This window comes from the organism of the source record quoted next, unplaced genomic scaffold (assembly GCF_019419815.1).
Source record: "Pyrus x bretschneideri cultivar Hongxiangsu unplaced genomic scaffold, Pyrus_bretschneideri_v1 Contig2, whole genome shotgun sequence".
NCBI classification, from domain to species: Eukaryota; Viridiplantae; Streptophyta; class Magnoliopsida; order Rosales; family Rosaceae; genus Pyrus; species Pyrus x bretschneideri.
In genome coordinates this window covers 5,958,816-5,985,306 of record NW_025999501.1, presented here as the reverse complement: position 1 = coordinate 5,985,306, position 26,491 = coordinate 5,958,816, and the positions used below count along the sequence as shown (strand labels likewise).

The window sequence follows — 26,491 nt, the reverse complement described above, 5'->3', positions numbered from 1 at the left end:
ATATGTTTTGTATCTTAATTAGATGAAGTCAAGTCCATCAAAGGCCTCGAGCTCAAGCTCAAACTCAATGAGATCATCAAATAGCTCCCGTGAAAAAATAAACTCATCTACGTCTACTCCATTGCAAGTAAGTTGTCATCTCTATACTTTCTCTATGGTTCTTAAGTCTCAATTTATTTAATTATTAATTGTAATGATGCTTTCTACTATTTTTGAAGGACATTGTTGGTGAATCAACTCCACCTCAACTCCCCATGGTGGCAACTCAACAAACTCCTCTTACTCATGGTGGATCCAAAAAATCCTCCGATGCAACTCCAAATGAAGGTTGCTCAAGTGATTAAGTAAGTAAAGATGACACTCTCTTGGATTCACTAAAAAGTCATGAAAGGTCTACAATTTGGGAGCACTTTGATAGGACAATTGAGGGAGGTAGAGTTAAAGGGGTATGCAAATATTGTAGCAAATCGTTTATGGCCAACACAGATAAAAATGGTACAACTAGTATAAGAAATCACTTAGCTAGATGTAGGAGCTATGATCCTAATAAGGAAATATTTGCTACAAATGGGCAAAAGACCTTAACCTTTGCCGGCACAAAAGATAAGTTGGAAGCCATAGGTTTTTCTCAAGTGGAAGTTACTAAGGCTTGCATTGAGATGATAATTATAGACGAGTTACCTTTTTCATTCGTCGAGGGAGAGGGTTTTCGTCATTTTTGCATGCATGTGTGTCCTTTGTGGAGAGTACCTAGTCGTAAGACAATAGCTAAAGATGTACTTGGCTTGTTTTACTTCGAAAATGAGAAATTGAAAAGTCAGTTGAAGACATTTAGGGTGTGTCTAACAACGGATACATGGACTTCTATTCAACAAACAAATTACATGGTTCTCACCGCTCATTTTATTGATGATGATTGGATGTTACATAAAAAGATTTTGAACTTTTGTGTCATTCCAAATCATAAGGGAGAATCCATTGCTCAACTTTTGGAGGAGTGTTTGGTGGAGTGGGGCATAGAGAAGGTGTTAACTATTACGGTTGATAACGCTTCGGCAAATGATTCCGGCTTAAGGGATTTGGTGGACCGAATAAGTGGGTGGGGGATTCCTAATGCACTTTTGCATGATAGAAAATATTTGCACATGAGGTGTGTTGCTTATATTCTTAATTTGGTAGTGAATGATGGGATAAAGATGTTGAATACCGTCATACAAGGCATTCGTAATGCGGTTAGGTATGTAAGATCTTCCCCTCAAAGGTTGGAGAGCTTTAAAAGGTGTGTTGAGAAAGTGAGAATAGAAAACAAAGGGCTTGTGATTTTAGATGTCCCTACTAGGTGGAATTCTACATTTTTAATGTTGGAATTGGTTTTGAAGTTCAAGATGGCTTTTGATTGGTTGAAAGTAAATGATGGTCATTACCTTCCTTACTTTACTAAAGAAAATCATGATAATATAAGGGAAGGGCCACCTTCGACTTATGATTGGAGTGAGGCGGGAATATTTGCGTCCTTTTTGAGACCTTTCTACAAAGTCATTTTAAAAGTGTGTTCTTCTAATATTCCAACAATTCATACTACTTTTGGTGATTTGTTTAAGATCAAAAGTCTCCTCCTTGAAAACAAAGATAATGAATTCTTGTCTATGATCTCCATGTTGACGCAAGAAAAATATGCCAAATATTGGGGTTCAATTGAGGATATGAATCAATATGCTTTTGTTGCACTTGTGCTTGATCCTCGCCATAAATTGGAGAAGGTGGTTGGTTATTATGAGATGCTATATGGCGAGGACGAGGAAAAAGTTGAAATTGCAACCAATACGGTGAAAGATTTGTTGTTTGATCTTTACATGATTCATGAAGAGTTATCTTTTGATACACAACAAAGCACAAGTAGTGGTGGTAGTTCTCAATCGACAACTACAAGTGGAGATCCTTTATCAAGCATGACAAAGATTGAAAGAAAGTTGAAAGAGAAAAGTGAAATGAGAAAAGCAAAGAGAGTCGTATTGTGCACTATGATTTGGATAGGTTTCTTTCGGATCCTAATGAAGGGGAAGAAGAGCCAAACTTTGATATCTTGAATTGGTGGAGGGTGAATGGGCTTTCTAAGTATCCTATTTTGGCACGAGTTATAAAAAAGATTTTAGCTATTCCCGTATCAACCATTGCTTCGGAATCCTCATTTAGCACAAGTGGACGAATAACTGATCCATATCGTAGTTCTTTGAGTCCAAAAATGGTGGAAGCTTTGATATGTACACAAAATTGGCTTAGGTCAATTCATGTAGCATTACATCATGAGCCAACCATTGAGGAGATTGAGTTTTGTGAAGAAGCTAAGAAAGGTAATTTTACTTATTGCATTTGGTTTTGTTAGACTATTTTAATTAGATGCTATGTTGCATGCTTGCTTTACATCATGTTCATTTTTTTTTTTTTTTTTTTTTTTTTTTTGTAGAAATGGCGAGTAGAAGCTCAAAGAAAGGTGCTATGTTGCCTCCTAGGCCACCTAGGCGTTAAGCTTGAGCTTGGGGACTTGGAAGATTTTATTTGTGCAAGACATGAAGTGATGAAACCTTGAAGGTTTATTTGACTTGTGTGATGTTTAAATTTCGACTTTTTGAAGACTCAAAATTTTTCATTTTTTTAGACTTTTATGAGACTTTATGTTTTTAGATTAGTTAGTAACTTCCCTAATGAATATTGAAAAACTGTGAGCCCATCCCTGGAGAGATGGAAACATGTAATCTAATCTTTGGTCCCCCAAACAGAAAAAGATCATGTATCTTTTCATTAGAGATAGCGAAGCATGCATAGACACACTGACATATGTATCTAAATGACAAAATCCTGAGTCATATTTTCTATCTTATGTTATGATTGTTGTTTTTCATTTTCTGGAGTAAAAATAAAAAAATAAAACCGAAACCAGGCCGAAACTAAACCAGATAAACCGAACTGAAAAAAAAAACTGAAAAAAATGAACCAAACCAAACCGAACTAAAATTTCGGTTCGATTTTAGTTTTGGCAAAAAACTAAACCATTAAGAACCGAACCCTGCCCTAGTCATCTTCTGCACCATGGCAAGTTGGGCAATCTTCCTATACTTGATCGTATGCTTCATAAAGGAACTTGGGCAAACAACCCCTTTAACGTCATTGACAAACTTGGCACAAGCATCCATGTCTTTAAACAAATTTGGTTTCAAAAGCGCATAGATCTCAGCAACGTCCCTAGAAGCAGACTTAGTGAATTTTTCACAGCTGCCCACGTGAGCAATCTCCTCCTGCCCAGCAGGCGAATCAGTCTCAGCAGCTGGGGGAGTGGGCCTTGGAGCCATTTTAGCAGCAGTGTCCACCTTATCACTCTTCATAATAGAAAGCCTTTCCAAAGCTGAACCAAACTTAGCTCCTAACGGACATCTTAGTACAGACTTCGGCACTGGGGGCATGACAGAACTTCTACGTTGAGCAATCCTATCAGCAATCATACTAGCCATTCTCGACATGGCAGGTGCCACAGGCTCAGATCTAGTAGCCTCATTTTTCTTCCCATTGGAAGAAGTCATGTCAATCACAGGCCTCTCGGCAGCTGGTGGACCCCTACAAGCAGCGGAGGAAGTCTTTAGTTTTTTCTCAACCAGCATCCCTTGAGCAGGTGAGGAAGATCTCTTCTTTCCACCTTCATTCATAACAGTGTTCTAAAAAATACCCTAGGCGGCAGCCTAGGTGCTAGGTGCCTTGGAATCGAGGCGATTTTGTGCAAAACGGCTGGAAAAATCGGGGTATCTTACATTACGAAATTTACTTATTTTCCTCATATTTTCCACTTTATGTTGTAAATTGTGAACTTGTTGTACATGTGTCATCCTACAATACTCCTCACTATGGTTATATGACATATATGCTTAATGTGTTTTTAAATTTTGGACTTATTGGATACTTTTTTTGCATTTTAACATTCTTTTATTATCTTATCCATGAATTTCATACGAGTATAATTTTTTGTAAGTGTTAATTTGCATTTATTTACAAGATAAACAAGAAATTTACCTAAATCCGCTTAGGCCGCCCGAGTAGCGCCTAGCGTTTTTTAGAACCTCGATTCATAATAAGCTTCACGACAACGATCAGACAAGCCAATGCATCTACCTTAATCATTTTTATCTCTTTTCTTGGGAGTATCCCACATTTCTCCCAGCAAAATGACTACGTAGCCAATGTCATTCACGGTACTCAGCAGGGAAGCTCAACCCATGATGGCTTTTCCCTTATTTTTTCTCTCAGACCAGTAGGCAGAAGGTCTGCATGCCCAGTATTCCAGCAACCCATGAGGCCTACGACCTTCTCATTTTTCTCAATCACCAGCCTAGCCTGCGTCAGGTCCAAGAGCCCAAAAAGGACATGAGCCATGCGACTTGCCTAGCACTACGCCCCAGTGCCACAATCCACAGCCCCAGCGCCATAATCTGTGGCTCCAGCATCACAGCTGCCCTTGGCTTTAGCCAAACTGAGCAACCCAAGCAGTGGTCCCTGCCACAACACCTCATCGGCCCATGCCGAGCCAACTCCTAGCCCTGCCAGTCTACATGCCACACTACCCCAACGACTGCCACGCGGTAGCACCATCCAAGAAGAAGACAAGAAAAATTAATTTTTTTCCTACCTCGGTGCGGCACAGAGAAAACGAGAAAGCAAAAAAAGATGGTGGGCAATTGTAGAAGATTGATAGGCGAAGGGGAACAAATATCCTCTAGCTTTCTCTTTCTTGTAGGGTAGAATAAATTGCTCTCTAAAGTTGATTTAATCATCTACTTAAGGTAGACTTTAATAGACTTTAGAAGTGATTTATTGCCCTTTCCTAGAAGGATTCCAATTAAAGAGGGAATCTACATCAAAATAGGAAACAATCCTATGTTTTCTAAAGCAAGAAGATCTCTACACCTGCTGCCCTTTCCTGCGAGCAACCCAATAAGTGTGGGGGCATTTGTGGAGCAAGAAATAATCAAGAGGCGATACATGGATTTTTGGGTAAAAAAGACAAAATTACCCTCGAGGCACACTAGGATTTCTATGCGCGAGCAGCAGGCAATCATCCCTTAATCAAGTCAAAAAGTCCCCAAAATAGGTATTTATTTATAACCTATTTCATCCATCCTCATCAAATCTTTTCCACAAGGTAACCCCCAAATCATTCCTTTTTTATTCTATTAATTAGCTAATTAATTGATTTATTATCCAATGAATTTGCTAAATAACCACAAATCATGAACTTCGCCCACAAAGTGATCCCAGTGGCTGGCCAACTCCACCCAAAGGGGCCTGCCACACCCCTCTTTAAACACCTTCATTCTCTCCAAAACTCAATTCCAATTCTCTTGCTAAATTCTCTAAATTTTCCAAACACTTTTCCCTCAAAATTCTAACTTTGGCATCAGAGGTTCTTCTGCCAAAGCAACACCCCCCCCCCCCAAAAAAAAAAATCATCGTGGGCGCATGAGGGTTATTTGTTTTGTAGGTACAATTTTGTCCACGAGTAAGGAGGAAGAAATTTGCATCCACAATCATTTTTCTGATCACTAAAATTCACCATCTTACTTATTAGTTTTATTGCATAAACTACAAGACCGTGCATTATGTTCGCAAAACACATCTACAGAAATCGCCGACAAAATAGATCCAAAAGCAGTGAGAGACCAATAACCACCAAGAGTTGGTAGTCGGCGTTAAAGAAGATCCGAGACTGATATTCGACGGCATTTGTTGTGCTTAAGCAACAAGAAGTGTCATGGCAAGAACAAAGCAAACCATAAAATGCATTGAGTAAGATCTGGTCAAGCTGGGATGAGAAAATTATGGTTGCAGTATGAAGTTTCCCATTTTTGAGTTGCTTTAATATTAGAATGATCAATGCTTCAAACGATTGATCTGTACAAGTTCAGGTTTTTCCTATGGAATTATACCCGCCAAGTCAAGTCGTTTCGTTTGGAGTACTCCCAGACTTTTCAAGGTTCCTGTCTTTGAAGGGATCTACAATTGGGGCCCCTAATGGAAGAGAGTAAATTGCACGGAATGACAGTATTGTATCAAGATGCATGACAATGAACAATGTTGCATACAAGTCTTTCTCCTAAAGGAGTCCACCACCTTGTGAACTTCAAATGCGTGTGTTTTTCAATCATATGGCTATTCTTATACTCGAGTTTCATTCGTCTTCGCTCTAGAGAAAAATTACTAATACATTGTTAAGCATCTTCGACATGTTGGTAGTTAACAAATCTTCAGAAGGCCTAATCGAATAAATGACCATCATGGTGATAATGTAGTCGCAAGATAACACATGTGTTAAAAAATTCAGATTTAAACTCTTGTGATAAAGTCAAATTAGAATAAAACCTAAACTCAAAATTTATGTTATTTCTCTATTAGTCAGTGACTCAAAACGAAAAATGAAAAATTAGAAGTAATACCATAGAAAATGTGAGCAACCATCAAGTTGATTATAAGCTACGTTGTGCTTCTTCATGTGAATTATAAAAGCGTAATTAGCGCATATAATTGCTCCAGTCAGGCACATACTCGTAGACCCCATCCGGAACAATCGAGAATCAAGCTAAGTCCACATATTTCTTCATTTTTGTTCGCTTATTAATTATTTTATTATTAAATTATGACCCGCTTAATTTATAAATATGTAGAAAATATTTTAATTTTACATTTCGTGCGAAACTTTGAAAATATTATATTTCCTACACCAACTGTTTTTTAATTTGACATCTCAATCGATGATGGTCTAACATATTTTGGTTGGCTAAATTGTTAATTTGTCTCCTGAATTATTACTTAACTTTCGAATTTCTTCTTGAACTTTTTAATTGGAAAATTAAGGACTTCAACTAAATTTTTTGGCCAATTTCGCCACTACCGTTAGTTTTTCATATATTTTATCCAAATTAACATTAGCTCTTATCACGTGCACACCAAGTAACTCTTCTTTGTGGACAAAAGCATCACTTCGTTAGACATTGAGACACAAAAGCTATATGATTACACATATTTGCATAGGTTTATATTTTATAAATCTAAAGTTTTCAATTATTTTAAAGAATAAAGTGACCGAACTACTCTCACATATTGTACACATAGTTCCATTTAATAGAAATTTGAATGAAATAAATGAAAAATTAACATCAGTGCAAATCAGCCAAAAAAAGTTAGTTTAAGTTCTTATTATTCTAATTAAAAAGTTCAGGGAAATCGAGAATTAGATAATTGTCCTAAAATTTGAATCGCTGGGTTCCTTTTTTAGCAATTAATTGACCGCCTTAGAGCGCCGACGGTTGAAATTTCGGAAACCTATTTGGCGCGCTCTCTCTCTCTCTAGAAAACCTAACCCATTTCACAAGCCCACGACTCCTAACGGTCGAAAAATCTGTGATCGCTGTTTGCAATTCGGATTGCTCTCTGTTTCTCATCTGAAATCTGATCGTTATTTGCAATTCGGATCTCTATCTCTTCTCTCTCTCTCTCTCTCTCTCTCTCTCTCTCTCTCCAATTGCTCGAAGAATACCCATTTTTTTCCAAGTAATTTTTGTATCTCTCTGTTTAATGTGCACTCTTAACCGCTCTATGATGTGCGGGAAAAGGAAGGATCATTCCCAGTGGCGAATTCTAGGGTTTCTGAGTTTGGTGATCTGATTTCTAGGGTTTGCGGTGGCCCGTCGGTAACTTTGCAATCTTTCATATTACATCCAGTTTTCTTTGTTTGTTTGTTTGTTTGGGTTCCTTGAGTTGGATCGTACTAACTCTCTGAAGTCTGAATCGCTGATTAATTTCAATTTGCAGGAAGTTTCATCTTTGCTTTTGTTATTTAGGATTTTAATTGTTACACACACTGATTAATCAGCAACAAAAATGACCCACTTTTTAGTCTTTAAGTGTGATCATGAAGCAGGGTTGGTACTTACAGTTACAGTTACAGTTCAGTTGTCCTTACTCTCTGTTCTCCCAATGCCCCTTCTCTAAAGCCTATGCGCATCACCGTCTCCAAAACACAAACTCCCGGCCGCGGTCAAAAGAGGAAACATGAAGCAGCCCCACAATAGCAAGGATGTCAAAAGAAGCGCAAGTCGAAGAAGGTGGTTCCTGAAAAGCAGGAGGAGGATCATCCCAAGGAGCTGGGTCCAATTCCCGACCTTGACCAGTTGTTATGCGACATGGCCGGTAATAATCATCTTTGGCTTAATTTGGTTAATGGAATGTTGGGGGATAATTTCTTTGATGAACTACCAGGGGATAACTTCTCCGATGGATTGCCGGAGCACTGAGGAGGACCATCGTTTGATGATGAATGTTTTTGTTTATTGGTGACTTTGTTAGTGCACTCTTTTACGCAGATTCTTTGGGTTTCTTGTTTCGGAAACCAGTTTCATAATCAATATATCTAGTTGATTGAGAATTGTAAAATTGTTGTACTCTCTCTTCAAAGGAATGAAATGAAATGAACGTTTTATTGTCTCAAGTTGTGATCTTCTTTCTGATTTTCAGTTCGATTCATTCAATTTTCTCCGTTTGTGTTGTCACGCGACAATCTCAAATCACATTCGTTCTACAATTTCCCTGAATAAGGATTGATGAAAAACATGATATACTTATAATGATTTAGTTATGGATTGAACAAATCCTTCAAAATAATCAGCATGAATAAATCAAGAATTTGTCCCCTTTCACGGAAGAAAAACACGATTTCAAAAAACGAATCCCTACATATACAGAGTCTCGATTCTTTTGAGATTCAGCTGGTGGAAGGGATTAACAGGGTCGTGAAAGTTTCTAAACTTATAACTATCCTAATTTGTAGTTTTGGCGATATGTCTTTAACTCACCGGATGTTTTTAAGAGTTTGTTTAAAGTACAAGTTTGAAATGTTATTTCGCCTCTTTTCAAATAAACCTCTTTTGACAGTAATGCGAATTCATAGTTGTTTTGTTTTAAGCATTTGATGATTCATTGAGAAGGAAAATAATTGGGAATTTAATGGAAGAGAAAGTGAACCAGATGCTGCATCCTGATAGCATCTTTTTTAAAGCATGGACGCCAAAAGTAGATTATTTGCATCCAATAAACGCACAATTAGTAACGCAGCAGGCTACATAGAGCTGAAAACCATACGCATATCATTCATGACGACACAGACACTTACAGACAGCGAAGCTTGCGGTGAAACTCGCCATGTTGCTTATTAATTTTATTACATAAACTAAATGTAAGGTTTGATCAGTTTTCTGATCACTAAAGTATGTATCACTCACTTGACTTTAGATGGTGCTGAGAATAGAGTTAGGACTGGGAGGGATTGGGATTTCTACAGTTCCTTCAAGCATGACAGCAACTGGCTTTTGGCTAGCCAAGATCACTCCTTTATAAACTGTTCCCGACGCACCTCTTCCAACCTCTTCTGTAAAATTGTTGGTAATCTTCTCTAACTCTTCATAAGTATATGGTTGCAGAGCGATGTCCTCATTCAATTCAGAGTCACGAATGGGAGTATTCACTCTTTTATACGCCCACACATTATGTTTGCAAAGCAGAACTACAGAAATTGCAAACAAAATAGATCCGAAAGCAGCAAGTGCAAAGCACAACTACAGAAATTGCAAACAAAATAATCAGGATGTCGGTTCTTCCTTTTCTCTTGCTTCCTTTGTCCACAATTCTGTTTGTGTCTGGAGTAGTTGTAGATTTAGCTACCTTGATGAGAGCTATGTTTGAAGTATTAACCTGTCTTCTTCCATATCTCAAAGGAAGCCTCTGCTTTCTGCAGCTTGTATCATCAAAAAGCGCAGCTTCACAATTACAGTCCTCCAAACAGGCTCGTTTGCAAGCTTCTTTGTCTGATAATGTCAAATCCACATATGAAATGTCTTCCCATGTGCTTTCCAGTTCCTCCATGGTGTGTGTTAAAGTTTCATTTTTGTGTTCGCAACCATCTGCAACTAAATTCCTTGAACAGCCTGAAGTCTTATTTCTCGGATTGGCAGATACAAATCCTGGAAGACATCTACACTCAGCTTCAAGATCTAGTAAGACACAATAACTATTTAATCCGCATACACCTTTAGGGTCACACTTGTCGTTGGAAGATTCCCATACCATTGACCTGCTCCCTTTGTGATTCAAATCATGTGAATACAATCGAAATATTCCATCTGCATCAATTCTCATAAGATAAATTGTTGCTTGATCAGCAGGAAGACCTCCATTTGTTATATTCCTGATATTCGATCTGGTATCATTTAGCAAGTAGAGATGGCCATCAGCACCAAAATTAAGTGTCACGTTCATTCCTCTGCCATCCGTTCCAGATGAATAGTAGGCATATTGAGCTATGTCTGGAGTATTTACAGGGTATTGGACAAGGTTTCCATCGGCTTGCATTTTGAGGCGGAAAATGCCAGTTGAGTGATCAGATTCTGATTTAGCAGAGAACAGCTCGTCCTCAGCAAACAGGATCTGACCCGGCAAAAGGGTGTCAGTCGGGTGCTCAAAACTTTGCCATACTATGTCTTGACGAGCATTGTATATCACAAAATTGCCCGAATCAAGCATGGAAGCCGAAGAACCAGAGGTATACTCTATGACGAAACTTTGGCCTGGTGTTGGTTTCAAGGAAAACCCATCACTTGTGAAGTCCAAAGTAACATTGGTGGGGAGTGGAGAGTCGTCTCGCTTCGCAGTCCACACTATAGTTGTTTGGGGGATTCCAGCAAGAAATATCCCCACAGCATAGCCATTTCCTTGCTTGTAAAATCCAAAGGCGTATACACCAGAACGTGACAACCACGAGGAGTTGGTAGTCGGCGTTAAGGAAGATCCGCGGCTGATATTCATTTGTTGTGCTTGAGCAACAACAAATGCCATGGCAAGGACAAAGCCTACCGTAAAAGGCATTGAGTAGGATGTGATCAACATGACTTGAGAAAGTTGTGGTTGCAGTATGAAGTTTCCCGCTTGTTAGTTGCTTTATAATACAGATGACCCGCCAAGTGAAGTCGGTTCGTTTGTAGTCGTCCCTAAAGGAGGAGAGTAAATTGCACACCGCGCGACATTGCAGGCCCCCTAAAAGGAGGAGACCATTCTTCTTCTTCTTCTCTGAATTGACTATAATTATCAAACCGAGTTCGGTAAAGAAAAACTTAAATTATAATTATCAAACCGAGTTCGGTAAAGATCAACATGACTTCTTCTTCTTCTTCTTCTGATAGGATAAATTACACATTTATTCAAATTATAAGACTATTCTGGAGAGAGACTAAGTTTTTTATTTATTTCAGAGAGGGACATAACTTATTTATGTAGCATGTGATGTTATGGTTGTTTTGTTAAGAGCGTTGCTAATCTCACTAATAAAACTTGAAAAATAAAATTGATCTTTTCTCCCCACATGATTCCTAAACTACCTTGATGTACTTTTTCTTTAATATGTGTTAAGAGGCCAAAATTCTCACCTACAAGTCCAATTGTATCTCAAAGCTCAATTATTGCAAATGCTTCATAAGCCGAGTTTAAATTCATACGAAAGTGCAAAACAAGGCTAATAAAATAGTAATTTAATAAGTTGGACGTCTGTATAATCATGCCAAGTCAATGCAATTCATGAATATTCATTATGCCAAGCCATATTACGACATTAACGTTATAAATAAATAGTGCCAACCACGCTACATTTGTTCGGTTCCATGAGAGATTCTGGAACCCTACATCTTGTCGAATTCCCTGAAAGGTTTTGGAACGCGGAACTATGTGATCTAGACCTGTTACTTTATTATATATATGTATGAAATTGATGATTGGACTCATAAAACTGATGATTGGATGCATGAAACTGATGGTTGGATGCATATGCGGATGCAATCGAGATTTATGAGTGATGATTATTATTTTATATATATAAAGGATTGTGAAATATGGTTTAAATCACATATGTCGTATTATTGTCATTCACACGAGTTTCACAGCTTATCCGGGTTTTACTTTGTCCAATGCGCTATTCCTCGGTGCAGGGTTGTTTTGCAAAGTTGTTAGAGAAGTTCTCATGGGTGTAGGTGTGTGCAGTGCACTAGAGACAAGGGTTTGTTTCCCTTTTCTTTGTGATTTCATTTTCAATGATTATCTGATGTATTATGTATGAGCCTCAATTAACTTTTATATATTATGGTATCGCTACTTTCAGCTACCATGTGCAATCCCTAGCATATCTCGGGATCGAGGCAGGAAAATTCCCTTCCAAGCTTAGACAGGAAAATGAGAGAGAAAATAGAGGAGACCGTTGAAGATGGAGTCTATGAAACCTAGTGCTGGAAGAAGACGCTTTGACCAGTGTGTTCAACCTAGACTAGACTCAAGAGGCTATTGGCTTCTTGCTACGTTATAGAAATACAACCGTTCTAACTTCTAAGTCGGAGAAAGAGATAGCAAAGACTATTCTTCTTCTTCTTCTTCTTCTTCGAATTGACAGGACTAATTATGTATCAAGATTAGTAAATGAATACGAGTATTTATGACTTTAAGAACTTTTGATTACTACTTCGTTTCCAATTTTTAGTTTCTACTTTTCTGAAAATTTGAAAAACTTCATACTTGTTTGTTCAAAAACTTTAAGTTTTCAAACAAATAAAAAAAAAAAAACAAAAAAAACCTTTAAAGGAAATTTTGGTTACTACTTTCAATTTTTTTTTTATTTTTTATTTCGGTTTTAAACTAAAAACTGAAAGTAGTTACCAATCGAGTTTTCCATTTTCGAAAAAAATTAAACCAGTTGCGTGAAAGTACAATCACAAAACAATATTCGGAGCGAATTTCGTAATCTGAATTGCAAAGGGGGAAAACCCCATACATAGATAACGGCAAAACACACCCGAGTGTTAATGTCTTTGTTCGAGTATTAATGATTCAATAACCTTGATTTAGGAGGAAACTTGAAAGTTGCTGCGTTCACGCTTGTTTAGGAGATGAACGAGACTGGGAGAGAAAAAAACAAATCTCCGATTGAAGGACGATAAATGTAGTATGGAAACAGTTCATTATTCACGTTAACATGCATTTATAAACAACTTGTGTGCATGCAAAATTGGGAAACGATGTCAGTTTTTAAGTACCTAATCGAAACCTGCCTTCTTTGTACCCTTCAAAACCTGTAATTTGGGGAGAGTGGTAATGTGAAGTTTCCCAGTGCAAATACTAACAGTTTCGCATATAAAATGAGGAATCGGAAGGTCAGAAGAAAATTGATAAAGTTGGTGCGTCCCGCTTAAATATTAGGAAACTTTAACGAAAAACTCCTAGTATTGTTCACTTTACCGAAAAACCACATTTGTACTCTAAAAACTCAATCCTGGTACTATTCACTTACAACACCTTTTGTCCTTGTCGTTAAAACTCAAAGTTTTCAAGCCCTTTTCATTAGTTTTCCTTAAATATTAATGGTTGAGTAGAACAATATACAGGCTTGCGACTTCCTAGATCCACACATTACAATTTACTACTTTAAAAAGATCAAAACCGATAGACCAGCACAAAGCATAAGATTGACATTGATACCTTCTTTATTGCTTGTCAAGCACGACTCCACCTTCATTGCCAGGAAAAGGTATTCCGGAACTTCTCATTTTGCCCTTAAGCATAAGAATCTACTCAAAGGCTGCAATAAATGTGTGATTAATGCAGGTTGATGCATGATTTCAAATATACTCAATAAAACACTATCACCCACCTAAATGGTAAAAGCTAAAAGAGACATCCATTACCAAAGAGACAATGGCTCTAGTAATATACATATAAGAACAATGAACTGATACCGTTTACTTGTCTGAACAATGAGCAAAGAGGTTGCAATTTACTTGAGAAACAAGATTCAAACGTTTCAATCAGTAATTTTCTAAGTCGGAATTTAGGACTAAACGTTGAGTGATGATTACAGAGAGATGAAAACACAAGACTAGATGAAAGAGAATAAAAAAGATATAGGATGATACAACTCGTATCAAGTCACTGCTGGATTTTCAATATTTATCCATGAATCCAATATTAGACCAAGTTTTTCCAAGCCAACCATATGTTTGGACCACGAATAATTCCAAAAGACGGACAAATTCACCCTGGCTAAGATATCAAACCCAAACTGCACAAACCTCTGGAATAGCTGAGTGAACGGCTACTGAGAAAATATGAGCTCACTGACCCCTAATTTGACTAAAACCCAAAACATAAGTCTAAGAATTTACAGCATTTTTTAAGAAAGATCTGGCCAAAAATATATATCAACACTTCTATTTCTCTTGTAAAATAATTAAATGCTAGGCTTTATGTGCATGCAAAGTCGTATTACTTGCTTCCTCACGAGAAAAACTTGCATAGTGGTGTGCAACCAAAGACTTTCCTCCTTCCTCACACATTGTAGAAGGTTCTGTGATTTGATCTACTCAAAAAATTGCATCTGTCCAGTTTGGTATATAAGATGATGTGTCTACTTCCTAAACATTGAAGATCAGAGATCTGTGTTCACATTTGAAAAAATGAAAAACATGTATTCCTACTGCATAAATGAAGTGTGATCATGTTATTTAGGATTTTAATTGTTACACACACTGATTAATCAGCAACAAAAATGACCCACTTTTAAGTCTTTAAGTGTGATCATGAAGCAGGGTTGGTACTTACACTTACAGTTACAGTTCAGTTGTCCTTACTCTCTGTTCTCCCAATGCCCCTTCTCTAAAGCCTATGCGCATCACCGTCTCCAAAACACAAACTCCCGGCCGCGGTCAAAAGAGGAAACATGAAGCAGCCCCACAATAGCAAGGATGTCAAAAGAAGCGCAAGTCGAAGAAGGTGGTTCCTGAAAAGCAGGAGGAGGATCATCCCAAGGAGCTGGGTCCAATTCCCGACCTTGACCAGTTGTTATGCGACATGGCCGGTAATAATCATCTTTGGCTTAATTTGGTTAATGGAATGTTGGGGGATAATTTCTTTGATGAACTACCAGGGGATAACTTCTCCGATGGATTGCCGGAGCACTGAGGAGGACCATCGTTTGATGATGAATGTTTTTGTTTATTGGTGACTTTGTTAGTGCACTCTTTTACGCAGATTCTTTGGGTTTCTTGTTTCGGAAACCAGTTTCATAATCAATATATCTAGTTGATTGAGAATTGTCAAATTGTTGTACTATCTCTTCAAAGGAATGAAATGAAATGAACGTTTTATTGTCTCAAGTTGTGATCTTCTTTCTGATTTTCAGTTCGATTCATTCAATTTTCTCTGTTTGTGTTGTCACGCGACAATCTCAATCATATTCATTCTACAATTTCCCTGAATAAGGATTGATGAAAAACATGATATACTTATAATGATTTAGTTATGGATTGAACAAATCCTTCAAAATAATCAGCATGAATAAATCAAGAATTTGTCCCCTATCACGGAAGAAAAACACGATTTCAAAAAACGAACCCCTACATATACAGAGTCTCGATTCTTCTGAGATTCAGTAATGCGAATTCATAGTTTTTAAGAGCATATCATTCATGACGACACAGACACTTACAGACAGCGAAGCTTGCGGTGAAACTCACCACGTTGCTTATTAATTTTATTACATAAACTAAATGTAAGGTTTGATCAGTTTTCTGATCACTAAAGTACATATCACTCACTTGACTTTAGATGGTGCTGAGAATAGAGTTACGACTGGGAGGGATTGGGATTTCTACAGTTCCTTCAAGCATGAGTAAAACCTTCTTCATAGAAGGACGCAACGACGGTTCATCCTGGACGCACCAAAGTGCCACTTTAATCATCCGTTTAAATTGCCTTGTGTCGACCTCTTGTTCACCCACTAGTTTTCCAAGCTCACCACTCTCAAAACAGGTGTAGGCTAATTCATCCAAAACAGCCTCCTCCTCTGGAAGACTCCAATCCACATTCCTTCGACAACATATGATCTCCAACAAAACAATTCCGAAGCTGTAAACATCAGCTTTAACTGTTATTGGCATTTTCCTATGCCACTCTGGTGCAACATATCCCTTGGTTCCTCTGATGCCAGTTGTGGTTCTTGTTTGGTCTGCCTTAAGCAGCTTTGCCAATCCAAAATCTGATATTTTGGGGCACATGTACTCATCCATCAGAATGTTTTGGGGCTTTATGTCACAATGAATAATCTGTGTATCACACTCTTCATGGAGGTAAAGAAATCCTCGTGCTATGTTGCAAGCAATTCTCATTCTTTCTTCCCAACAAGGCTGTCTGTCAGGTGCGAAGAGTACATCTGCAAGTGAGCCATTGCTCATGTACTCGTATACCAAAAGTCTTTTTGGTCCATCAAGACAGTATCCCAGCAGACGGACTAAATTCTTGTGATGGGTTTTCCCAATGACTTTCAGCTCATTCTGAAATTCTTTTTCGCCTTCAGCTGCAACTTTCTCCAGTCGTTTGACAGCAACTGGCTTTTGGCTAGCCAAGATCACTCCTTTATAAACTGTTCCCGACGCGCCTCTTCCAACCTCTTCTGTAAAATTGTTGGTAATCTTCTCTAACTCTTCATAAGTATATGGTCGCAGAGTGATGTCCTCGTTGAATTCAGAGTCACGAATGGGAGTATTCACTCTTTTATACCCCCACACATTATGTTTGCAAAGCACAACTACAGAAATTGCAAACAAAATAGATCCGAAAGCAGCAAGCAAGAGACTAATAATCAGGATGTCCGTTCTTCCTTTTCTCTTGCTTCCTTTGTCCACAATTCTATTTGTATCTGGAGTAGTTGTAGATGTAGCTACCTTGATGAGAGCTACGTTTGAAGTATCAACATCTCTTCTTCCATATCTCAAAGGAAGCCTCTGCTTTCTGCAGCTTGTACCATTGAAAATCGCGGCTTCACAATTACAGTCCTCCAAACAGGCTCGTTTGCAAGCTTCTCTGCCTGATAATGGCAAATCCACATACGAACTGTCTTCCCATATTGTGCGTTGCAGTTCTTCCATGGTGTTCGGGAAAGTTTCGTTTTTGTATTCGCAAACATCTGCAACTATCCTCCTACAGTCTGAAGTCTTATTTCTCTGATTGGCAGGTACAAATCCTGGAAGACATATACATTCAGCTTCAAGATCTTGTAAGACACAATAACGATTTAATCCGCATACACCTTTAGGGTCACACTTGTCGTTGGAAGATTCCCATACCACTGACTTGCTCCCGTTGTGATTCAAATCATGCGAATACAATCGAAATATTCCATCTGCATCAATTCTCATAAGATAAATTGTTGCTTGATCAGCAGGAAGACCTCCATCCGTTATATTCCTGATGTTCGAACGGGTATCATTTAGCAAGTAGAGATGGCCATCAGCACCAAAATTAAGTGTCACGTTCTTTCCTCCCCAAGACGTTCTAGATGAATAGTAGGCATATGCACGTGTGTCTGGAGTATTTACAGGGTATTGGACAAGGTTTCCATCGGCTTGCATTTTGAGGCGGAAAATGCCAGTTGAGTGATCAGATTCTGATTTAGCAGAGAACAGCTCGTCCTCAGCAAACAGGATCTGACCCGGCAAAAGGGTGTCAGTCGGGTGCTCAAAACTTTGCCATACTATGTCTTGACGAGCATTGTATATCACAAAATTGCCCGAATCAAGCATGGAAGCCGAAGAACCGGAGGTATACTCTATGATGAAACTTTGGCCTGGTGTTGGTTTCAAGGAAAACCCATCACTTGTGAAGTCCAAAGTAACATTGGTGGGAAGTGGAGAGTCGTCTCGCTTCGCAGTCCACACTATAGTTGTTTGGGGGATTCCAGCAAGAAATATCCCCACAGCATAGCCATTTCCTTGCTTGTAAAATCCAAAGGCGTATACACCAGAACGTGACAACCACGAGGAGTTGGTAGTCGGCGTTAAGGAAGATCCGCGGCTGATATTCGACTGCATTTGTTGTGCTTGAGCAACAACAAATGCCATGGCAAGGACAAAGCCTACCGTAAAAGGCATTGAGTAGGATGTGATCAACATGACTTGAGAAAGTTGTGGTTGCAGTATGAAGTTTCCCTCTTGTTAGTTGCTTTATAATACAGATGACCCGCCAAGTCAAGTCGTTTCGTTTGTAGTCGTCCCTAAAGGAGGAGAGTAAATTGCATACCGCGTGACATTGCGACCCAACAATATCATATACAAAGTCTACCATAGACTTTTCCAGGCCCCCTAAAAGGAGGAGACTATTCTTCTTCTTCTTCTCTGAATTGACAGGACTATAATTATCAAACCGAGTTCGGTAAAGATCAACATGACTTCTTCTTCTTCTTCTTCTGATAGGATAAATTACACATTTATTCAAATTATAAGACTATTCTGGAGAGGGACTAAGTTTTTTATTTATTTCAGAGAGGGACATAACTTATTTGTGTGGCATGTGATGTTATGGTTGTTTTGTTAAGAGCGTTGCTAATCTCACACGTGGTCCTATACTTTTTCTTTAGTATGTGTTAAGAGGCCAAAATTCTCACCTACAAGTCCAATTGTATCTCAAAGCTCAATTATTGCAAATGCTTCATAGGCCGAGTTTAAATTCATACGAAAGTGCAAAACAAGGCTAATAAAATAGTAATTTAATAAGTTGGACGTCTGTATAATCATGCCGAGTCAATGCAATTCATTAATATTCATTATGCCAAGCCATATTACGACATTTACGTTATAAATAAATAGTGCCAATCACGCTACATTTGTTTGGTTCCATGAGAGGTTTTGGAACCCTACATCTTGTCGAATTCCCTAAAAGGTTCTGGAACGCGGAACTATGTGATCTAGACCTGTTACTTCATTATATATATATATATATATATATATGAAATTGATGATTGGATGCATATGCGGATGCAATCGAGATTTATGAGTGATGATTATTATTTTATATATTTAAAGGCTTGTGAAATATGGTTTAAATCACATATGTTGTATTATAGTCATTCACACGAGTTTCACATCTTATCCGGATTTTGCTTTGTCGAATGCGCTATTCCTCGGTGCAGGGTTGTTTTGCAAAGTTGTTAGAGAAGTTCTCATGGGTGTAGGTGTGTGCAGTGCACTAGTGACTAGGGTTTGTTTCCCTTTTCTTTGTGATTTCATTTTCAATGATTATCTGATGTATTATGTATGAGCCCCAATTAACTTTTATGTATTATGGTATCGCTACTTTCAGCTACCATGTGCAATCCCTAGCATATCTCGGGAGCGAGGCAGGACAATTCCCTTCCAAGCTTAGACAGGAAAATGAGAGAGAAAATAGAGGAGACCGTTGAAGATGGAGTCTATGAAACCTAGTGCTGGAAGAAGACGCTCTGACCAGTGTGTTCAACCTAGACTAGGCTCATAAGGCTATTGGCTTCGAATTGACAGGACTAATTATGTATCATGATTAGTAGACGAATACGAGTATTTATGTCTTTAAGAACTTTTTTGATAACTACTTCGTTTCCAATTTTTAGTTTCTACTTTTCTGAACATTTGAAAAACTTCATACTTGTTTGTTCAAAAACTTCAAGTTTTCAAAAAAAAAAAAAAAAAAACAATACAAAACAACAACAACAACAACAACAACAAAAAACTTTAAAAGAAATTTTGGTTTACTACTTTTAGTTTTATTTTTATTTTTTATTTCGGTTTTAAACTAAAAACTAAAAGTAGTTACCAATCGAGTTTTCCATTTTTGAAAAAAATTAAACCAGTTGCGTGAAAGTACAATTGCAAAACAATATTCGGAGCGAATTTCGTAATCTGAATTGCAAAGGAGGAAAACCCCATACATAGATAACGGCAAAACACACCCGAGTGTTAATGTCTTTGTTCGAGTATTAATGATTCAAAAACCTTGATTTAGGAGGAAACTTGAAAGTTGCTGCGTTCACGCTTGTTTAGGAGATGAAAGAGACAGGGAGACAAAAAAAATCTCCGATTGAAGGACGATAAATGTAGTATGGAAACAGTTCATTATTCACGTTAACATGCATTTATAAACAACTTGTGTGCATGCAAAATTGGGAAACGATGTCAGTTTTTAAGTACCTGAAACATGAGGAAAGAAAAATTCCAATCGACACAAACGGCTTTGTCCAAAACTGTCAAAGACGCGTTGTATGGTCATGTGCTCCCCTCCAATATAAAAACCTTGTCCATTGTTTCAGAGCAAGACCTAATCGAAACCTGCCTTCTTTGTACCCTTCAAAACCTGTAATTTGGGGAGAGTGGTAATGTGAAGTTTCCCAGTGCAAATACTAACAGTTTCGCATATAAAATGAAAAATCGGAAGGTCAGAAGAAAATTGATAAAGTTGGTGCGTCCTGCTTAAATATTAGGAAACTTTAACGAAAAACTCCTGGTATTGTTCACTTTACTGAAAAACCACATTTGTATTCTAAAAAGTCAATCCTGGTACTATTCACTTACAACACCTTTTGTCCTTGTCGTTAAAACTCAAAGTTTTCAAGCCATTTTCATTAGTTTTCCTTAAATATTAATGGTTGAGTAGAACAATATACAGGCTTGCGACTTCCTAGATCCACACATTACAACTTACTACTTTAAAAAGATCAAAACCGATAGACCAGCACAAAGCATAAGATTGACATTGATACCTTCTTTATTGCTTGTCAAGCACGACTCCACCTTCATTGCCAGGAAAAGGTATTCCGGAACTTCTCATTTTGCCCTTAAGCATAAGAATCTACTCAAATGCTGCAATAAATGTGTGATTAATGCAGGTTGAAGCATGATTTCAAATATACTCAATAAAACACTATCACCCACCTAAATGGTAAAAGCTAAAAGAGACATCCATTACCAAAGAGACAATGGCTCTAGTAATATACATATAAGAACAATGAACTGATACCGTTTACTTGTCTGAACAATGAGCAACAAGGTTGCAATTTACTTGCTGATCATGGCTGGTAGGCTAATCAAGAAACAAGATTCAAACGTTTCAATCAGTAATTTTCTAAGTCGGAATTTAGGACTAAACGTTGAGTGTTGACTACAGAGAGATGAACACAAGACTAGATGAAAGAGAGTAAAAAAGATATAGGATGATACAACTCGTATCAAGTCACTGCTGGATTTTCAATATTTATCCATGAATCCAATATTAGACCAAGTTTTTCCAAGCCAACCATATGTTTGGACCAAGAATAATTCCAAAAGATGGACAAACTCACCCTGGCTAAGATATCAAACCCAAACTGCACAAACCTCTGGAATAGCTGAGTGAACGGCTACTGAGAAAATATGAGCTCACTGACCCCTAATTTGACTAAAACCCAAAACATAAGTCTAAGAATGTACAGCATTTTTTAAGAAAGATCTGGCCAAAAATATGTATCAACACTTCTATTTCTCTTGTAAAATAATTAAATGCTAGTCTTTATGTGCATGCAAAGTCGTATTACTTGCTTCCTCACGAGAAAAACTTGCATAGTGGTGTGCAACCAAAGACTTTCCTCCTTCCTCACACATTGTAGAAGGTCATTCTACACATTCTGTGATCTGATCTACTCAAAAAATTGCATCTGTCCAGTTTGGTATATAAGATGATGTGTCTACTTCCTAAACATTGAAGATCAGAGATCTGTGTTCACATTTGAAAAAATGAAAAACATGTATTCCTACTGCATAAATGAAGTGTCAAGATATGATCTGTGCCAAAAACAATATGTGCCATAGCACATCATTAAACGACAGTAGACTACTACTGCGAGGCAGGCACAACTTGACCAGAACTAAAAGCCAACTAGTCATTAAGTCCAAATCACACCCATCAAATTACTTCACTAATAAATCCACATGCATGACAAAAGAGCAGATAAACCAGATTATGAAACAAGAAATGCAAATGCAAATTCGTGACCCAGTTATACTAATTTTATTCCGTGAACGATGTGGATTAGGCCTTTTTTATTACACAAACTTTCTTAGAGTATATCCTCCGCTTGGCTTAATCACTTGATAACATTGCATTTATTGGTCATCTAGACATCTAAGACTAATAACCGCTGTACTTACCATGACTAAACATTCTCCTTTGTTTTATTTAGAGATGACTAGATCATTAAGTCATTGTTTAGAGGTGAACACAATACGTACAAAGCATGTAAATGTTGGTTTATGGAGTTCAGAAGATGAGTTTGGTTTAACGTTTATATTGACATATTTGGCAACAACCTAGGTTTTCATTTGAAGTGCCGTTGAAATGGAACCTACAAGTGTCAAATGGAAAAAAGGCTTTTCAATTTAAGAGTGCCTCTATTTCTAGACACCAATTAACTGTTCAATCACAAATCTATACATCTATAAACTGGCAGAAAAAGGGTGTCCAAGTACCTAAAAATATTTTGTTACTCGTTATTACCCATTGGGGTTTGGCTTGACCGGTAGATTGTAGCCCAATCAGCTACCGAATGCCCGACTTCGTAAATGAGTCTGGTCCAGTTTAACCCGCTTATATTTAGGGTCAAACTCGCCCCACATTTTAGTTCAAGCCTATCCAGTAGGTTGGCCAATTTACGGCTTTAGCCTGTCTCCAAGACATGGTGAGCAATGCAAGCAAAAGAAAAATTGCACCCCAGACCTGTTATTGCCTCTAACTTCCTTGCATGGTGACCATACTCTAAAAAGGTCACCACGGACAGTCACCTCTGGGTCCTCCGCATAGCTAGTTAGCAGGCTGATTGACCCTCTCTACAAAATTACAAATTGCTGTCAGCATTGTGCCACTTCAAGTAATTTTCGATGATTTAATTTCTTCTAAGCTAACAACTGCCAATGACAAAAAGTAGTTCCTCCACATAAATTAAGACATAATACCTCAGTTGTGGTAGGCTCCCTGCCCAAGCTCCAGAATGTTTGGTACATATCCAGATGATCTTAGCAGTTTCGTCAAGCCCATCAAGGCACCATATATTTCCTCAGTCTCAGGATGTCTCTTATCCAAGGAATAAAACTCAACCACACCATCATTCACCTCTATAAGGCTAACACCAGGGAATTTTTTATGTCCTGTATCCCTCATTGAAACTTTTAATCTTGCAACATCTTTCCACCTCCCAAGATCACCATATATATTTGAAAGCATGACATAATTTGCAGGGTTTTTTGGTTCGAGTTCGATGAGCCTTTCAAGTGCCAACTCTGCCAAGTCAATTTTCTTGTAAATCCGACATGCACCAAGTAAGGCAGCCCAAATAACAGCATCTGCTTCCATTGGCATCTTCCTCACAAAGTTCATAGCCTGGTCCAAAAGACCAGAGCGTCCAAGCAGATCAACCATACAGCCATAATGCTCAATCTGAGGCACAATGGAATAGTCATCAACCATTGACTGGAAATACAAAAGGCCATCTTCGACTAATCCAAGATGCGTACAAGAGCACAAAATGCCTACGAAGGTGATGGCATCTGGCTTTCCTCCACAATTCTTCATCAGGCTAAACAAATTTAAGGCATCAGCTCCACGACCGTGCATTGCCAAGCCACAAATGATTGTGTTCCAACTGATTAAATCTTTCTTATCCATGCTCGTGAACACATCTAGTGCATTATCAATAATCCCACATTTTGCATACATGTCAATTAAAGCATTCCCAACATAGACATTTCGTTTGTACCCGATGCTCTTTGCGTATACATGTAGCCACTTACCCAAATCAAGAGCTCCTAGTCTTGCACAGGCTGACAAAACAGTCACTAAGGTGGCATCATTAGGAAGCAAATCACTCTCACTTAGCATCCGCTTGAAAGATCCCAGAGTTTCAAAGAACTGTCCATTACGCGCATACCCTCCAATCAACCCATTCCAAGAGAAAACATTCCTCTCAGGCATCTCTTCAAACAACCTCTCACAAGCCTCAATGTCCCCATTACTTGCATAACCATTCAAAACCGTATTCCAACACATAACATCTTGTCTCGGCATTTCATCAAAAAGTTTTCTAGCCGCCACCATATCACCCAGCTCAATGTAACCTGAAATCATAGTGTTCCACAACACAATATCACGTTCCGGAGCCAAATCAAAAAGGCGCTGAGCAGAAACCATATCACCACACAAAATGTACCCATTAATCATGGAAGTCCACGCAACCACATTCCTCTCAAACATTTCACCAAACACCTTGTAAGCAGCTCCAATCAGTCCCCCAGCCGCATACATTTCAATCAGTGTCGTTCCCACATATGAGTTTGCTCCAAACCCACATTTTATCACTACACAATGCACCATCTCACCTTCTATCGGCCGTTTCATTTTTCCGCAAGATTTAATCACGACAGGGAATGTGAAGCAATTGGGCAATATATCCATGCTCTTCATTCTGCAAAACAATACTATAACTTCTCCATGATTCTCATTCTTCCCATACCCTCTGAACATTGCGTTCCATAGAGCAACATTTGGGTCAGGTATTTCATCAAACACCTTGTGGGCATACGCCATTTGCTTCAGTTCGGCGCATGCTGAGACAATTTTCGGTGCAATGTACTCGTTGTGTGAGAAACCGTGGGAGATTATCTGGGTCTGAATTTGGTGAAGTTGCTTCATGGCCTTACAGGACTGCAAGAGTGCGATGAATTTTTCGGCAAGGAGTCTGTGAGGGGGCTTTTGGGCCAGTTCATGCAAAACCATTGCTACTCTTACTGTTTTACATTGCATGGCCAGCTAGAAGAGAATCAAGCGGAATGTATCTGTTATGCCATGAAACAAGAAACAAAAAAGCAAAAGGCAACGACAAATACTCACATCTTCAACTCCATATAGAACTCCACCTTCAATCCTACTACCCAAGCTTGACGAATCTACATCGCTCTTGATGTCGGGGGTGGTCGGAATTGGCCGGAATCATGAAAAACCGCCGGAAAACGTGGATGTGTGTGAGCCTTCGATTCCTTGTACAATCAGTTTCAGCTTATGGATATGGTACTAGAAGAATGAGAGCTTCGGAAGGAATGCTTCCATAGCTTTTGACGTTGCGGGAGCGCGAAGGGGTCTGTTTTATTTTTTGGTAATTACCATTTTACCCTCTAACTCCTATTTTATTTTATTTTTAGGAACTCCATTTTTTTTCCTACCACTTGGTCATTTCCACTCTGTTTTATAAACCGTATGCGCCCAGCTTGTCTGATCAGAATTGTTTGTATTATAATTTACTCTATAAAGATTAGCTTGGTAAAAAATCAATTAAAGTAATATTGTGTAGTCAATCAATTGTAGTAAATAGATCAATGGTTCAAGTGGTAGGAAAAAAATGGAGGGTGGCAGAATAAAAATGAAGAACCCAATATTGCCCGACTACTCCACCTCCCTCATCTTTTAAAGATCACAATTACCTCAACTATTGATGTCACGACACTTTCATACCTTATCTTTTAAAATTGACAATGTCATACCTCATCTTACGAATTTGTGCCAATGTCAGACCTCCGTCAGTTGTTCTGTTAATTTCTCTGTTAAATGCTGACATGGCATAACACGTGTCCCACTCACTAATCCAAATGGATTAAAAAATAATTAAATATTCAAAAATTAAAAAAATATTTATTAAATCTCTCTCTCCTCTCTCGCCCACCCTTTCTTGCCTTTCTCTCTTCTCTGCATCCCAGAAAACCCAAAACCCCTTCCCACCCGACCCCCCCCCCCCCGGGACCCCTTCCCACCCGTCTTCCACCACTCTTTCTCTCCCCTCTCTCTCGCCTCTCCCTCTCCTCTCCACCGTAGTCTCCTTCCTCCCCACTTCTCTCTCTCGCCGTGCCCAGAACCGCCCAAATCCACCTGGGTTTTTTCATCCGCCGAACTCTTGCCCATTGACCCGTCCCCCCAAACTCTTGCCCATTGACCCGTGTCCCCCCCCCCCACTACCCCATAGACTCGGACTTCGTCGCAAATCAGACCGGTTCCTAGTCCGAGTTCAGGTCGACACTGTCGTTTTGGGCGTCCAGGTGCAGATCGAGGATGGCAAAGTGAGGGAGGCGAAGTAGTCGTGGAACGCCGTAGTTGCGATCTCCAGATCGAGGGTGGCGGAGTGAGGGAGGTAGAGTAGTCGAGCAATATTGGGTTCTTCGTTTTGGGGTTTTCGAATTACGGCAACAATTTCTGCAATAGGAAGGTGGGTTTTGTTCCTCCAGGGTCTGGGTCTTTTAGGATGCAGAGAAGAGAGAGAGGTGAGAAAGGGGGAGAGAGAGAGAGGGGAGAGAGATGGTGGTGGAGGACGGGTGGGAAGGGGTTTTGGGTTGCAGAGAAGAAAGAGAGGCGAGAAAGGAGGGAGAGAGAGAGGAGAGAGTGAGAGAGATTTAATATATATATATATATATATATATTTAATTTTTGAATATTTAATTATTAAAAATATATTTAATTATTTCTTAATCCAATTGGATTAGTGAGTGGGACA

General features: G+C 38.6%; 4 protein-coding genes and 2 long non-coding RNA genes across 10 annotated transcripts; 3 read left to right on the top strand and 3 right to left on the bottom strand.

Annotated features, from left to right (window-relative positions):
* The first annotated feature begins 884 nt into the window (after positions 1 to 884).
* On the top strand, positions 885 to 2,087 carry LOC125476805 (zinc finger BED domain-containing protein RICESLEEPER 2-like). Its single transcript, XM_048583358.1, has one exon. The coding sequence runs from the start codon at positions 885 to 887 to the stop codon at positions 2,085 to 2,087; it is 1,203 nt and encodes a 400-aa protein (XP_048439315.1).
* Positions 2,088 to 7,858: 5,771 nt separating this feature from the next.
* On the top strand, positions 7,859 to 8,527 carry LOC125476890. The gene is made up of 2 exons (XR_007258117.1): positions 7,859 to 8,229; positions 8,299 to 8,527. It is a non-coding gene; the product is annotated as an uncharacterized LOC125476890 (long non-coding RNA).
* A 796-nt stretch (positions 8,528 to 9,323) lies between these two features.
* Positions 9,324 to 10,956, bottom strand: LOC125476804 (G-type lectin S-receptor-like serine/threonine-protein kinase LECRK3). The gene is made up of 2 exons (XM_048583357.1): positions 9,757 to 10,956; positions 9,324 to 9,650 (listed from the first exon to the last, which is right to left on the bottom strand). The coding sequence occupies exons 1-2, from the start codon at positions 10,954 to 10,956 to the stop codon at positions 9,324 to 9,326; spliced, it is 1,527 nt and encodes a 508-aa protein (XP_048439314.1).
* Positions 10,957 to 13,070: 2,114 nt separating this feature from the next.
* On the bottom strand, positions 13,071 to 25,091 carry LOC103956167 (pentatricopeptide repeat-containing protein At3g29230). 5 transcript variants are annotated; one of them, XM_048583168.1, is made up of 4 exons: positions 22,914 to 25,091; positions 20,690 to 22,787; positions 20,121 to 20,283; positions 13,071 to 13,163 (listed from the first exon to the last, which is right to left on the bottom strand). In XM_048583168.1, the coding sequence occupies exon 1, from the start codon at positions 24,754 to 24,756 to the stop codon at positions 22,915 to 22,917; it is 1,842 nt and encodes a 613-aa protein (XP_048439125.1). In that variant the 5' UTR covers positions 24,757 to 25,091; the 3' UTR covers positions 13,071 to 13,163; positions 20,121 to 20,283; positions 20,690 to 22,787; position 22,914. The 5 variants fall into 5 exon arrangements, with proteins under 5 accessions (XP_048439125.1, XP_009366383.2, XP_048439127.1 ...); XM_009368108.3 differs by lacking the exon at positions 20,121 to 20,283 and adding an exon at positions 13,606 to 13,705 and having other exon boundaries at positions 13,071 to 13,199; positions 22,431 to 22,787; XM_048583170.1 differs by lacking the exon at positions 20,121 to 20,283 and adding an exon at positions 13,606 to 13,705 and having other exon boundaries at positions 13,071 to 13,199; positions 22,459 to 22,787.
* On the top strand, positions 14,488 to 15,278 carry LOC125476735. Its single transcript, XR_007258028.1, has 2 exons — positions 14,488 to 14,980; positions 15,050 to 15,278. It is a non-coding gene; the product is annotated as an uncharacterized LOC125476735 (long non-coding RNA).
* LOC103956166 (G-type lectin S-receptor-like serine/threonine-protein kinase LECRK3) lies at positions 15,568 to 18,221 on the bottom strand. The gene has a single exon (XM_009368106.3). The coding sequence runs from the start codon at positions 18,069 to 18,071 to the stop codon at positions 15,726 to 15,728; it is 2,346 nt and encodes a 781-aa protein (XP_009366381.2). The 5' UTR covers positions 18,072 to 18,221; the 3' UTR covers positions 15,568 to 15,725.
* Positions 25,092 to 26,491: the final 1,400 nt, after the last annotated feature.